The sequence below is a fragment of the Danio rerio genome, chromosome 19 (genome assembly GCF_052040795.2).
Source record: "Danio rerio strain M-AB ecotype USA chromosome 19, GRCz13ab, whole genome shotgun sequence".
Lineage (NCBI taxonomy): Eukaryota > Metazoa > Chordata > Actinopteri > Cypriniformes > Danionidae > Danio > Danio rerio.
In genome coordinates, this window is record NC_141039.2 from 33,781,591 (window position 1) to 33,797,247 (window position 15,657).

The window sequence follows — 15,657 nt, forward strand, 5'->3', positions numbered from 1 at the left end:
TAGTGTCTTTAAAGTAAGTGAAAGATCCAGAAGGGCATCCTGCTTATTTTATTCAGAAGGGCACTTGTTTTGTCAGACGGCTCACCGGCTTTACTCTCATTCACCGGCATTCATTTTAAAAAGCACACGGTCCATTTTATTTGTATATTTTTTTACTCAAACGCAATAACTCTACAGGTGCCCGATAGTTAGCTGTGGAACTAATGTTAATCAGATTCACTCTAGTGAACGCATAAAAATCGTCATCATAATTTACTCGAGTGCCCCCCCCACAGGTTGAAAACCCCTGCACTACAGTATGTTCAGACAAGAGTGCTTTTTGAATCAGACTTGTCCATTTTTATGATGGTGAAAAAATTACATTAATTTCCAAAAGCAAAGAACTAAACAAAAATCCTGAAATCAAAACTAAACGGTAAAAAAATAATCACCTTTCTCCATTAACAGCAATTTAAAATGATCAGTGTCAACATTTAGTGTAAAAACTGTGATTATTTCATTATACTATTATATTTAACCAGTTTATATTAAGTTCATATCCCTCTCCACTGATTTTGACATAATCAACAAAAGATTTGTGCACTCTGACACAGCTCAAACTGTAGTGTGTAGACACCCTAGTGATGTCACATCCTGTCTCACCAGTCTGGAGTTCCTCTTCATGTCCTTCATGAGGGAAGTGAGTTTATCCAGCTCGGTTTGGTGCACCTCCAGATATTCACTGACAGAAAGAGAAAACAGCAAAGACTTGAGTGCTCTGCAGAGCTGCACTAACAATGACTGCACGTCAATATTACATCACAGCACTGATTCATGCCGTCATTGTGCAGACACACTGTACAAAATATGATCAATAAGTCACAAAAACATGTTTCTATTTTAATATAATTCATAAAAATTTGATTTCCATGTTTAAGCTTATTTTTTTCGACTAAAGAATTTATATATGTATTTTAAAGGGATAGTTCTTTTCAAAATGAACATTTATTTACTATTAACTCAATGGTTATAGAACTTTGAGTTATTTATTCTGTCAAACACAAAGCAAGATTTTTTTAAGAAAGGAAAAACAAATACTATGGAAGTCAATGTTTTCCAGCTTTCTTTAGAATATCTTCTTTTGTGTTCAACAGAATAAAAACTCATATAGATTTGGCACAAGTGAAAAGTGAGCAAATGTTCCTTTTCATTTTTGGGTGAACTATCCCTTTAAGTAATGCAAGTAAAAATTACTTGTAAGGATAATTTGATTGAAAAAAATACATACCAATAAGGGAGTGGCAACGCAGTGGCGCAGTGGGTAATGCTGTCGCCTCACAGCAAGAAGGTCGCTGGTTCGAGCCTCGGCTGGGTCAGTTGGCATTTCTGTGTCTAGTTTGTATGTTCTCCCTGCATTCGCGTGGGTTTCCTCCAGGTGCTCCAGTTTGCCCCACAGTCCAAAGACATGCAGTACAGGTGAATTGGGTAGGCTAAATTGTCTGTAGTGTATGAGTGTGAATGAGTGAGCATGGATGTTTCACAGAGATGGGTTGCAGCTGGAAGAGCATCCGCTGCGTAAAACATATGCTGGATAAGTTGGTTATTATAAAAGTCCTTGTGGGAGGTTGTATCTTTAATAAACGATGACAGTTCGCAGAATGATTAATGAATCCATATGAAACAGTCCCTTAAAAATTACGTCACGTCTTCAGTTTCGGGCTCAGGCGCGCTTTGCACTCACACTACAAGCGTACCATGTCAAAGACCAACCGAACCACACTCTGGAACAAACCTCTTCCGACCGGGCCATGGACAGCCAACTGAACCACGCTTGGGCCCTTTTCGCAGCAATTTACTTGTACCGCATGTCCTTGGACTTGTGGGGGAAACCGCAGCACCCGGAGAAAACCCTCGCAAACACGAGGAGAACATGCAAACTCCACACAGAAACGCCAACTGACCCAGCTGAGGCTCGAACCAGCGACCTTCTTGCTGTGAGGTGAACGTGCCACCCACTGCGCCACCGTGCAGCCTGAGCTGATTTAATTGTTTAATATAATGAAAGTTAAAATGACTTGTAATGTTAAACTACAAAATCATAAGTTAAAAGCACTCAAAAAGTAAGTGAAAAGATTAAAAAGCCTTTATTAGCATGGCTATTATTTAAAAAGTAAACAGCACTGTTGTGCAACACACCTACGCATTTCATCATTAGGCAAGTTTTGCAGAGGTTTTTTTTATTTTTTCACTTACTTTTCGAGTGTCTTATGATTTTGTTGTTTATCATTATGAATCCTTTATCCAAAGAGCACAGACACATTATTTACCCCTCAAGCACTTTTTACTTGATTTTGGACTTGTAAAGTTAAAACATTTAAGGCAACAGCTATTTTTTTCTTTCATACAGTACAGTGTGACTAGAAAGATGTGATAAAGAAATGTCCAGCAGCACTTACTCCAGGCCTTGCTTGAGTGCGCTGTAAACCTCCTCCACACGTTTAGGCTGTGGCTCTCGTGAGCTGCTGCTGCTGCTGCTGGATTTATGCCCGGACAGATGGGGCTTCCTGGGCTTGGAGATGGGCTTCTTCTGCACTGCCGAGTTCCCCATGAAGGAGTTGCACCTGAAGACATGCAAACAGATGTGGGTGAATATAACAAATTTCTCCTGAACATGTGGAGGTCAGTTTTTTTTACCACAAAATATGAATAAAGGTACTAGAATGCTTAAAGAAAACTTTGCTTTATTTTAAAGACAATTATGGACATCCCTTTTCATTTTTTACTGCCATAATGTAAATAAATAAATACAGATGTTAAAAAAGTATTACTGTAAACCCAATGCTACTACTGATAATAAAAAAAATAATAATAAAAAAAAATAAAAAATAAAAAAAAAAAATCGCAATTGTAGAAATTAATGAAATGGTTAAAATTGAAGAAATACGTTTTTGAAATATTGTGGATAAAATATTATTTATTATTATTTTGGTTATTCTTATTAATAATAATAATAATAATAATAATAATATTAAATTTATTTAATTTAATAAAATATAATAAAATAAATATGGAAATTTAAAAGAGGACACCCAGATGCTTCAAAGTATTGATAAATAATTTAAGCAAATATTATTTTAAGTGAAACCAGTGTATTTTTAGTATAATCAAGTACCTATTGTATTTGTAGATTTATTAATAGGCTAAATTACAGTTCTTGTAATTTTGAATTTATGTTTTAAAACTAGTCATTTTTAGTCATTTAGTCATTTAATTTTAGTCAGTTTTAGTGGCCGATCACACCGAACGCTCATTTCACGCACATCTATACCATAGCAAATCCTTTTCTCTTAACAGAGACTCAAAGGATTGATGTTCGAATGTCATTTAAACCCTCCTATAAGCTATTAGGATAACGCCTGTAGTGCTGTTCTCTTCCTCGCTGCTTCCTGACATTTAAAACTCCTGTCAAAATGTTTCAGCGTGCTTATTAGACCACTTCTGAGGTCATGGGCCCCCGCATCCAATATATATTCTCGGATCATAAAAACACAATGGCAGTTGGCTGTTGGACATGTCTGAACGTGTCGCGCACAGTCAAAAAGAGCACTGGAAGTAGAGCTACAGCAAATCTAGGCCATGGTGGAGAATGAGCACATGCTGTAGCCGGAGGGTCAGACATTCAGTCCGCCTAACTAAAGTAGATAAGTCTTTGGGCATTTACACTGACAGTTCTTTCACATGGAAAACACGCGTAGAATGGCTTTTCGCTCATTTACTCCACAGATTGTATTTTTTATGGAGGTTGCATCTCTTTGGAGTAAACAAGAAACGTATGATGTTGTTTTATGGAGCTGTTCTTGAAGGCATTGTCAGGTATGGTATCACAGTGTGGTTTGTCAACCTATTCGCACAGTGTAAAAGTTGATTTATACTTCTGCGTCAAACGCACGCGTATGCTACGGCGCAGCTTAGGCATGGACGCATAGCCCTCGCCGTGGCCGTCGGCGACGTTGTTGCGCACCTCTCTAAAAATGTTACTACACGTCGCAATGGCTCTGTGATTGGTTTGTGATAGGCTTGATAGCGCTGTGAGCAGGACCGGGAGCCGCGTGAGTCCGTTGGAGCGAGTGTTTACAAGTGTGGAGTCCCGTGAAGGAGCTCCAGATGAAAACTTTTGTTTTGTGTTTATCTCATGGTTAAAGCTGTTGCACGTCCGCTGATTCCTGCCTCAAAATGAACGAGTTTAAACCACTTGTACATTAAGAAAGCATTTAGAAAAAACAAAACACCAGCAGAAAAAACTCGACACAGAGGAACATAAACACCAACTGCCAGCTTGTGTTTCAGAAGTGTTATTGCAGAGATCAGAAACAGCCACAGAAGTAAAATGCACGGCAATGCGCAAGGTATGCGCCGTGGGTCATGCCGATCACTTGACGCAGAAGTATAAACCAGATGTAGTGAGTCAACGGATCGTTCCAGAACCGAACAAGCCACAGACCATGTTATCCTTAAAAGATTGGTTGGTGCCTACGAGTCTGAGATTGATTTCATTTTCAAAGCAATCCACAGGCACCCAGCAAAAGGCAAATCCACAGGATACCTAGCCAGTCAACATCACAGTTGCATGTTAATTAACTTTACACCCTAAAACAATAAGAGGCTCTACAATCAAAAACCCACCAAACCGGTTTTTGAGAAGTACCTTTTGGTTCGCTTGTCCTTTGGCGTCTGCAAGGAATACACATTCTCAGGCAGACACAGAAGCGATCAGAAACGCTTCCAAAGTTTAATGGACATTTAAGTAAAACAGTTTATTTGAGTAATGTATGTTTACTTTATGTTTCTGTAGGTTTTTGTGTGTACATGTTCCATGTGTTTAACAAAACTGTTATAGATAGTTCTTGAGTAATAGCCCTCAGTGACAAATGAAATCTACAGAATGTTTGTGAAATACTTTGTTTGGTATCGATTGAAAGCTAGGAACATTTTAAATGCATTGGTTTATATGAAGAAACCATACTATGAAAAGTGTTGACGTTATAAGACTTTATTTTAACCACTATGCCATCAAAGCAGCACCCACACCAGGTGTCAACCCGGCCTCCTAGAGGGCAGAATTGGGGTGTGACTCCACCCCGCACCTTATCTGATTGGACAAGCATTGTGTAGACCCAGCCTCTACCAAAGCCTATAAAACTTTGAACAAAGGAATTTCATCGTCGTCTTTTGCCGGTCATCTTTGCCAATTGTCACCGCCGTCGCTGCCCGGACGTCGCTCTTCTCGTGCTGTGGCCGTTACATCGCCTCGCCGGAAGCCTCGTTACATCACGCAGCAGACCGCGACCTTCACTTGCTGCCGGCTCGACCCCCGATCTGCTTGTGCAACCGCTTCAACAACAAGCCATCGGGTCAACACATCCAAACCCTGAAACTCATCCTAACTACAGGAACCCAGGAAGGACTTCGAACGCCGCCTTGTCCAACATCCGTATCCCTAGCAACCGACTAAGGAAACCCCTCTTCACCGACAAGGGAATTCCATCACGTCACTGAAGTTGCTACGCTGACCAATCAGCTTCGCCGGGATTTCCCTTTGGACCAGTCGAGGAAACCAAAAATTACATCAGAACGCAAGTAGCACAAACAAGGTTTCTATCCATTACTGAATCTGGTGTGAATTATGTTTAAGTAGTAAAGAATAACAAAATTCTCTGCTTTTATGGTTTCTCTCAGGTTGCAATGCTAAGAACGTAGCAAATGCTAGAAGTTGAATCCACTCAGTCATAACTCTCCTCAAACTGCTTGTGAGTGTGTGTATGTATGTGCGTTTGTTTGTTTTACGTAACGTTAGATTAGTACTTTGTGTTGTAGAGTAGCAATAAACTTTTGTTTCGTTTTAAGATCCGTGTTGGTGTGTTGTGTGCTTTATAAGTTAATGCCTCAGCTTCAGATACTGCTACCTTGCTTATTAAATAATTAGATACTGTTTTTATATTGTTATTGTTGGCCACGTAATAATATAATACAGGATTGCTTTACACTAAACGTTCTATTTGCTGGACAAATACTTAAGTTAAGTGTTAGCTTTAAATAATTCTATGTGAATCATGTTCGAATCTTTGATTCGAATCCCCAAAGTTTAAACATGATTTAAACCAAAGAGCTGATTCTTACATAGTGGTGGAGAATAATTCGGGCAAGCAGATCTAACTTTTAAAGCACAAAACCCAGAAATCACGTTGTTAATCTTTTCTATTTTTGTCCGGAAAGAATAGATTAGAAAGAACAAAAGTTTTGCTACTGCACAATTTCATTGTGGTACCATTTGTTTTATTGCTTAACTACATTTAGTGTTGTTAAGAAAGTAAAACTTCATTTAAATTGTCCGCCGAGACAAACTAAGCCGCTCTAAAGCGCATGTAGAGAAAGACAAAGCGTATTCCTTTGTGCTTATCTCATAACGATATATAAGGCCTTCACAGTATGATTTCGTACGCCGCGATTCCCGGATGGAAACTCAGCTGTGTTTTCTCCTGGTAACTGATTTAGCATAGCTAACTAAATTCTTGTTGCCCTGTAATTTGCTAATACTTAGTAAATTATTTAAAACGCGGAGCTCAGAGAGAGCTGCCTAGCGTAGTTTATAGGAGAAGTTTTGAAATTGATCAATTGAAATTGTGGTTTGAATCCACGGATGTGTTTGCAGTCTAAACAGACCTAACACAGAGTGCTGAGATCCCCCATATCTCTGTCACGATTTGTATTAATCTCAGAAATCCTGTTGATTAATTTTGTCTCACTTTCATAAGTTGAGAATTGTTCAGTACTGTTAAGATATAAAATCTAACTAGTGCTTTTTGTTTGAACAGTGTGAGATGCGCCGTCATCTCAAGTGATACTGTGAAATTTGCTATTATTCCACTTTGTGGTCGTTGCCATAGCAGCAACCTTGGTCCGGAAGTACAGAGAGACTTGCCGGAATTACATTCAAGCGCGCATGTGCAGTCCGCCAGCGCCAGCTTGAATTGTAAACAAAGAGCATAGCGTGAAGCTAAGCTAAACTAACGCTAACGCGTTTGAATTGAAGTCTATGCATTTCCAGTAGCAACGAAGGCTAATAGATAGCACGTAGCATATAGTGGTCTTAAATGCATTGTATGGCTGATGTTTGAAACTCTTGCATCTAAGTTGTTTCTCTTTACTCACCTTGGAAAAGTTGACAAATGCAAAGTTAATAAAGTGTGCACAATCTAACTGCTGAGTTTAATCACTATTATTTTAATTTTTGTTTTTCCTGCTGTACCTGGCCTGTTGAATTTGATCAGTTTGAACTCACATAAGCTGTTGGTTTTATTAGTGATGAATTATAGTTTTGTTTTCATGACTATAAATTAATGCTCTCTGACCTGTACAAGTATCAATACTTTTTCCATTCATCAACATCTAGGAACACCCATTTCCTATAATTGTTGATTTATACGGATAAGACTCACTGATTAAATAAATTATAATTGTTTAATTTAATGACAAACTGCATTAAATGTTACTTTAACCAACTTCATTGTTTTGAAATTTTAATTTCATTAATGGTTCATTTATGCATGGCTCTATCATTTTAGCAATAATTAATAATTTAATTTAGTCATAAGTGTTCTTATCAATCTTAATGATAATTTATAAAAGTTATTACTTCTTTACAGGTTTAAAGTTAAGTTCAATTAAAATTTGAATTTAGTCTTTTCATCTAGTGGAGCCCTCCAATTAGCCAAACTTCAAAAGGAAAATTCAGATTTTTCTAATACGTAGGCTAAGTGGTTACTATATAACACAATAAAACCAACCCTTTTTGAGTATCAACTCAACAGTGCCATTGTTTTGACATCCTTAATTACACCTAATGCTAAGAGAAAACTAACTCCTTTGTTATCTCTTTCAACTAACTATCTTCTTTTTACTGGACTATTGATGCTGGTTTAAGGATTGTGCTTGTGAGAGTCAAAAAGCAGAGAATTTTAGAAACATTTAATAGATGTTTGGGACACTTGAACACTTTTAATTGTTAAAATTGTCTGATCTCACACCTCCTTTCTCACTCATCAGGTCACCAAGAAGATAGGCGTCATTAGATCCAATTCTAAACACGCATCCAGAAACAATTTATTTGGTGTACGGAGTCAATCCTATTCAGAAGCCAATACTGTTATTGTTGTCCTACTTTCTGCCACTTCAGAAGAAAGTTAATAGCAACTTCAGTCCTGGTATTTAGAAATCTTATTTTTTTTTTAATTTAACAAAAGCCAAAGGAACCCTCTTTCTAGGAAAGTGGAAACTACAGATTTTCACCCTACTCCTTGGTCTCCTTATCACTTTTGTTTTTCTTTGTTCTCTCACTGTGTCTGTGCTACTGACTCTTTCCACAGAGACTACCAGTTAGACACGCGTACCCACCAGAGGGCCACAGTTCCAGAGAACCACACTTCACTCAACATTAGAACACACTTAACATTGCACATTAACATTTCTCCTTTTCTGTTTGCATTGTTCTACCTTGTTTTTTTTTCTTTCTCCTCTCTATCTCTCTTCAAGGTCTGTGTCAGTTAAAATCCTAAGTCCTCCCCCCCGCCGCAAAACATGGCTCACTCCAAAGATCCTGTTGGCCACTGGAAGGACCTGGAAACATGGCTGAGCGTTGTAACAGGCAGTCTCCTCCCTAAAGCTGCCGAAACACTGCAGCCCCTGACGCAAAACCAATTGGATGAGAACATAGACAGCATCATGAAGCAAGACCCAAGTCAAAGCTTTAACCACAAGGAGCTGGCCAAAATCACTGGTACTTTGAGTCACACACTCATAGCCACCCTCAAATTGAGTGACAGACACGCCTCCCAACTCCAACACAAGCTGACACGCCTGCAAGCCCGCATCGAGCAGCTAGAGCTAGAGGCTCAGGAACGTCTTCAACAACCAAATGAGGTGGATGAAGGTACCACAGAGGAGATCGACAAACTACAAGAAGCCCTAACAGCCATCACAGAAGAAAGAGAACAAGCCAGAGCAGACCACGCTGACGTCGCTAACAAGCTAGATTACGCTGAACAGCTACTGAAGGAAGCGAAGGTGGACTTAAGAGACAAGAAGGCCAGAATCAAAGCCCTTGAAACTCACCTGAGCGAAGCAAGACATGAGATCGACAGACTAATGCAGGAAGTGGATGACATCAAAGAGGAGTCCGCCAGTGAACTCAGGCATGCCTATGCACTGCGCTATGAACCTCCAAAGACAAGATGTGCACCAGCCTCGCCCCTGCCAAGTAGGACAGGATCCCCTGTCCCTGAGCTCTCACCTATTGAAAGAGGTGAGAAACCATGCCAAAGATCTTCGCCAACACCTTCTGAAGAGCCTTACCTTACCCCACAGCGACGAGAGCCTGTGATAGCCAGTCACAGATCGTCATACAGTCTGGACCTCAAAGACCTTGACAAGCTGGCCAGAAACATTGGCAAGTTTACTCCAAGTGTGTCAGGTGGTTTGGAGGTCCACGCTTATTTGCAAGACATTGATTTCCATCTGGAAATGAGACCCAATGTCTCTGATAAAGAAAGACTGTATTTGCTTCGAGCCACATCCAGCACTGAGGTGCGCAGCTTCCTGGACCGACAACCGGCTCGGGTAAAGAATGATTATCGCTTGCTCCAAGAAGCCCTCATCAGAGAGTTTGCAAACCCTGAATCAGATCAAGGACTGTTAAGTGCTCTGGAGACAAAACAAGCTCGCAATGAGTCTCCACATGCTTACTACAACCGACTCAGGCAATCCTTTTTCGGAACTCGCAACGAACCGAATATGGAAGAAGACCTGAACTTTAAGATTCTCTTCCTGAGAAACCTCCATCCTGCAGTAAGCCAACATCTCGGAGTACTCGCATGCCCACGAACAATGAGCATCCAGCATTTGCGAGATTTGACACAGAAAGCACACGACAAACAAAAGATGGTGTTAGAGAAAAACACTAAAACTGCAACAGTTCTTGCCTTTAACACCCAGAATCCAGAACTGGCACTAGAGGGTGCCCAACGCCCAAACAGCGTGAGACCACCATCCCCAGCGTGGAATGCGTCTTCGTCCAATAGACAACGGAACTCCTACGATGACACAAGACCTAAACAAAGGAACAGTCACTGGGATGGACCGCGTGGACAACGACGCTCACCTGAACACCACCAGGAAAGAAACCAATGGGGGTCGAACAAAAACTGGTCACCATCCAAGGGAAGACATCAAAACCCTGTATCATCAAGTCCAAGGAGTCAACGAAGGTACTCCAAACATTTCCACTCTGACAACGCTCAGACTCAATCCCAGCAAGAGGAAAATACCCCACCGGGATTTGACCCTCAAGAACTGGTGAAATTGATGATGAAAGAGTTTCTCAAATGCATAGAGGAGGACAGGAAACGGGAAAAGGAAAAAGCAGATTCAGCCTGACTAGTTGCCGAGCGGAGAAGCAACAACCACCTGAACCAACAAACACTTGCAGGTGAAAACCCTCAGGTTTCTAAAAGTGCCGTTCTGGTCGTCTGCCACTCCTCCGACAAACCTCAGTTCAGTCCTGAAACCCTTCCTGACCCATGCCAAACTCCGGTACCTCCATTTCTAGATGAACATTTGACTGCTCCATCATCATTGAACAACAAATGGGGGAGGACCACAACTTGACACAGATCAACTGTTCTACCCTTTACATACTAACATAACCTTTGACATTCTAGGGAAACACCTAGTTAAACACAACACTAATACTTTCTCCTCTACAGCACTGCTAGAACAACTTCTAGTAGAGAGGATCCACTCCACATTTGCAACACTGTTTTGCTGGTTTTTAACCTACCTTGTTTTGTTGCATCACTGTGCCCCTTCATTTCCTTTCTCTCTCTCTCCCTAACTAATTTGCAGTTCCAGTCCCCTCTACAGGGAACTCCTGCAAATTCATGCATAGGGCCTAAAAGTAGGATTGACTCCTTCTCCCAAATTAGTGTCAATTGCTGCAGAATTATTGCTTATTTAAGTTGAAGCTAGCGCCACTCCATACTTGCAATGAAGTAAACTAGCTAAATAACTAAATTTGAATTATTTCAGGCAATGTTACACTACACCTTGTGTTCCTAACACGAACAATTTAAGCTAAAACCTGCACCAGAACTCAGTCTATGGAATGGAAATGTGGTTTGTGTCTTGTGTGTCTGTTTTCTCTCTACCTATGCCTCTTGTTCCAGTGTCTGCCGATGTTCATGCCAGGAACATCACCATCCAAATGGGGGATGTAGTGAGTCAACGGATCGTTCCAGAACCGAACAAGCCACAGACCATGTTATCCTTAAAAGATTGGTTGGTGCCTACGAGTCTGAGATTGATTTCATTTTCAAAGCAATCCACAGGCACCCAGCAAAAGGCAAATCCACAGGATACCTAGCCAGTCAACATCACAGTTGCATGTTAATTAACTTTACACCCTAAAACAATAAGAGGCTCTACAATCAAAAACCCACCAAACCGGTTTTTGAGAAGTACCTTTTGGTTCGCTTGTCCTTTGGCGTCTGCAAGGAATACACATTCTCAGGCAGACACAGAAGCGATCAGAAACGCTTCCAAAGTTTAATGGACATTTAAGTAAAACAGTTTATTTGAGTAATGTATGTTTACTTTATGTTTCTGTAGGTTTTTGTGTGTACATGTTCCATGTGTTTAACAAAACTGTTATAGATAGTTCTTGAGTAATAGCCCTCAGTGACAAATGAAATCTACAGAATGTTTGTGAAATACTTTGTTTGGTATCGATTGAAAGCTAGGAACATTTTAAATGCATTGGTTTATATGAAGAAACCATACTATGAAAAGTGTTGACGTTATAAGACTTTATTTTAACCACTATGCCATCAAAGCAGCACCCACACCAGGTGTCAACCCGGCCTCCTAGAGGGCAGAATTGGGGTGTGACTCCACCCCGCACCTTATCTGATTGGACAAGCATTGTGTAGACCCAGCCTCTACCAAAGCCTATAAAACTTTGAACAAAGGAATTTCATCGTCGTCTTTTGCCGGTCATCTTTGCCAATTGTCACCGCCGTCGCTGCCCGGACGTCGCTCTTCTCGTGCTGTGGCCGTTACATCGCCTCGCCGGAAGCCTCGTTACATCACGCAGCAGACCGCGACCTTCACTTGCTGCCGGCTCGACCCCCGATCTGCTTGTGCAACCGCTTCAACAACAAGCCATCGGGTCAACACATCCAAACCCTGAAACTCATCCTAACTACAGGAACCCAGGAAGGACTTCGAACGCCGCCTTGTCCAACATCCGTATCCCTAGCAACCGACTAAGGAAACCCCTCTTCACCGACAAGGGAATTCCATCACGTCACTGAAGTTGCTACGCTGACCAATCAGCTTCGCCGGGATTTCCCTTTGGACCAGTCGAGGAAACCAAAAATTACATCAGAACGCAAGTAGCACAAACAAGGTTTCTATCCATTACTGAATCTGGTGTGAATTATGTTTAAGTAGTAAAGAATAACAAAATTCTCTGCTTTTATGGTTTCTCTCAGGTTGCAATGCTAAGAACGTAGCAAATGCTAGAAGTTGAATCCACTCAGTCATAACTCTCCTCAAACTGCTTGTGAGTGTGTGTATGTATGTGCGTTTGTTTGTTTTACGTAACGTTAGATTAGTACTTTGTGTTGTAGAGTAGCAATAAACTTTTGTTTCGTTTTAAGATCCGTGTTGGTGTGTTGTGTGCTTTATAAGTTAATGCCTCAGCTTCAGATACTGCTACCTTGCTTATTAAATAATTAGATACTGTTTTTATATTGTTATTGTTGGCCACGTAATAATATAATACAGGATTGCTTTACACTAAACGTTCTATTTGCTGGACAAATACTTAAGTTAAGTGTTAGCTTTAAATAATTCTATGTGAATCATGTTCGAATCTTTGATTCGAATCCCCAAAGTTTAAACATGATTTAAACCAAAGAGCTGATTCTTACACAGACTTAAATCTAAGTTGATGCACCTCTTAAAGACAGGATGAAAAATTGTTGGGCACAATGAATATTATATTCCTCAAGTTTTGTATGAGAACTGTGTCCTTAATCAGGTGGAAAGGATTCTGAATGATCCAACTCAGTGTTTTGTATTCACATTATGAAAACCTTCCCTCTGATGGGAGATATAGAGTTCCTAAGTGTAGCTTAAACCGATACAATAAATACTTTACACCTGTTTTAGTAGGTTTATTTAATAAGAGTTTATCTAAACAATCATTATTAGGGGCCAAGCATCGAAGGCGCATAGGCACCTATTGTATCTGTTTCGGTTGTTATTATTATTATTCCGACTTCCTCTTCTTCTTCCTCTGCTCTTGGAGTCTATGGCAGCCCTATGAACCGTTTGCAGCATTTGCGCAAACTTTGACACACTCTTAGGCTGCATTTACACTGCATGGTTCAAGTGACTTAATTCCGATTTTTTTTCCCATGTGACACAGATCAGATATGGCCCATGTACTGTACGTGTAAGCAGAATCAAATCAAATGGATTCCGATTTACTCAAATCAGATTCAGGCCTTGTTTATTTGTGAAAATTTATCGGATATGAATCGGATCTGTGTTCTCATGTCTGCAGTGTAAGCAGGTAGATCAGATTTTCACCTGCAAATGACGTCAAGTCTGACGCTTTCATTTCAGAACAGACTTCAGCAGAGTCACAAACCTTAAATCTCAAACACGAGAACTAAAACAGCTTTTGTATTGTCATATAGCACAGGTATTTAAGCAATGTCTGCCAGGTAACCAATATAAACTAATATCAAACTAGTGCATCCATCACGTGCATAAATCACGCCATGGACATTACATTAAGATGCCTAAAGGTTTAAAAAAGCCTATATATATCAAAAGAAGATAGCCAAATGAGAACCTTTCTGTCATAAACTATAGTAAAACAGCTTGTCAAGAGCTGCGAACAGATTACATAAAGGAATGGAGAAAAAAGTGCTCTTTAATTTGCAGCTGTTAGTCAGCGCCCGCTCTTTTTTTTTTCTGTGCCATTGCGCCCTTGCTTTGTGCTGTGTAAATGCAGACGATCAAATACGAGTCACTTTTAAAAGATGATGTACGCTGGTCATCAAAAAAATCGGATACAGTCACAAAAATCAGAATTGACCATCAAGATCTGCAGTGTAAATGCAGCCTTTGAGGACAGTCTGATCATTAACCACAACAAATTTGCACTCTCTTACTCAAACTCTCTAGCGGCACCACTTGTCAAAAGTTTCGCTTATGTTTATCTTTCTAACTTTTGAACCGAATGGGCTACGATCAAGATTCCTTGACTCAAGTCGATTCAAACGCACCCTATGTTGCCATTTTCCATCACGAGAATTTATTCGCTATTTTCACCTGTTTGAACAAACTCGTCTTATGCCATTTGTCTGATCTTCACCAGAATTGAATCATGAGATCTACAGACCATGCTGACCAAAAGTAATTGAATTTAAGTTGATTAGACTAACCGTTTTTGATTAACTTGTGAACAAATTTAACATAGAGCTTGTGTTTGTAAAAAGTTATAGAATTTTCAGTTGCTCTGTAGCTTGTTGCCGTGCTTGTTTATGATGTGGCCGCTGGGCTGCTTGGCCCTGGTAATTGCTGCTTGCAGCTATATTTATTATTGCAAGTACTGTATTTTTGTATTGTTTTACTGCGTGTTTGCATGTTCATATGGTGATGCCCATAACAAATTTCCTTTCAAGGACGTTTAAGTTTACCATTTCTACAACTACTTGAGCAGAATCCACTGCACCCAGCACACTCTTTAAGATGCTGCAAGTACTTTAAAATGTTAGGTAGAAACATGCAAATTAGAAAGTATATCAAAAATGTACTAATGTGTGTGCTAATAAAGTTCTAGAACAAAACTCCGAACACTGAATAAAATTCAAAATGTGTTTATTTGTTTGTTTGTTTGTTTGTTTGTTACATTAGAGTCAAAGGTTTTTACAGAGGGGATTTTGGGAATTCTATTTATCACTTGACCAAAACGACCCAAAAATGACCAAAAAAAGACCAAAATAAGAAATCCAATGTTTTTGTAGAATGAAATGCTGTATAAATTCAGGCCAATTTTGTATTTGTGGCTCAAAGCAGGTGAAGAAAAACTAATTTATGTGTCGTAATCAAAATTACAGACACAAATTGAGAAAGTGTGACAAAAACACTTAAAAGTGTATTTTGGAAGTTTTCTTTGTTTTTATTAGACTGAAAAAGCCCAAATGCCCAAAATCTCGAGCTCGAGAGGTGCATGAAAAACCGTTTTGCCTGAAGTATCTAAATTTAATGTGGTTAATACACCCATTCACATGGATATAATGTGCTGTTCTTGTGCAATTTTATTGTAATGTTCTAAAATCTAGTGGAAAGTTTTGCCAGAGATGTGGAAACAGTTATTGAAGTTATGAAAGGAATTAATAGCTTTTAAATGATGGGTGTGGAGTTTGGGTGTCCACATACTTTTGGTCACGCAAAACAACTTTATACAAAATCTCCCTTTGAAATGGTTTTGCCTACTTGTTATGAAGTAAACTACATGAAACCTGACATTTTTAAAACCTTCTTGTAGTT

General features: G+C 39.7%; 2 protein-coding genes across 11 annotated transcripts in view; one reads left to right on the forward strand and one right to left on the reverse strand.

The window, feature by feature from the left end:
* ripor2 (RHO family interacting cell polarization regulator 2) overlaps positions 1-15,657 on the reverse strand; it is a 159,063-nt gene that overhangs the window by 55,905 nt on the left and 87,501 nt on the right. For all 9 annotated transcript variants that reach the window (XR_015516037.1, XR_015516038.1, XM_087294716.2 and 6 more), the window contains exons 3-4: positions 2,436-2,600; positions 643-721 (exon numbers count right to left, since the gene is read on the reverse strand). Coding sequence is in view for 7 of the 9 variants with exons in the window: in XM_087294716.2 (XP_087150842.1) it covers positions 643-721; positions 2,436-2,600 (244 nt within the window). In the remaining 2 variants the exon portion in view is untranslated. The remainder of the gene's footprint in view (positions 1-642; positions 722-2,435; positions 2,601-15,657) is intronic.
* Positions 5,204-12,748, forward strand: LOC141379133 (uncharacterized). Of its 2 annotated transcripts, XM_087295846.1 has the most exons (3): positions 5,204-5,630; positions 8,083-8,240; positions 8,403-12,748. In XM_087295846.1, exon 3 carries the CDS (start codon positions 8,614-8,616, stop codon positions 10,465-10,467), a length of 1,854 nt encoding a protein of 617 aa, XP_087151972.1. In that variant the 5' UTR covers positions 5,204-5,630; positions 8,083-8,240; positions 8,403-8,613; the 3' UTR covers positions 10,468-12,748. The 2 variants fall into 2 exon arrangements, with proteins under 2 accessions (XP_087151972.1, XP_087151971.1); XM_087295845.1 differs by having other exon boundaries at positions 8,083-12,748.

Bases quoted from the DNA above. Each gene is read 5' to 3' on its own strand.
- LOC141379133 (XM_087295845.1), top strand. From the start codon at position 8,614: ATGGCTCACTCCAAAGATCCTGTTGGCCACTGGAAGGACCTGGAAACA.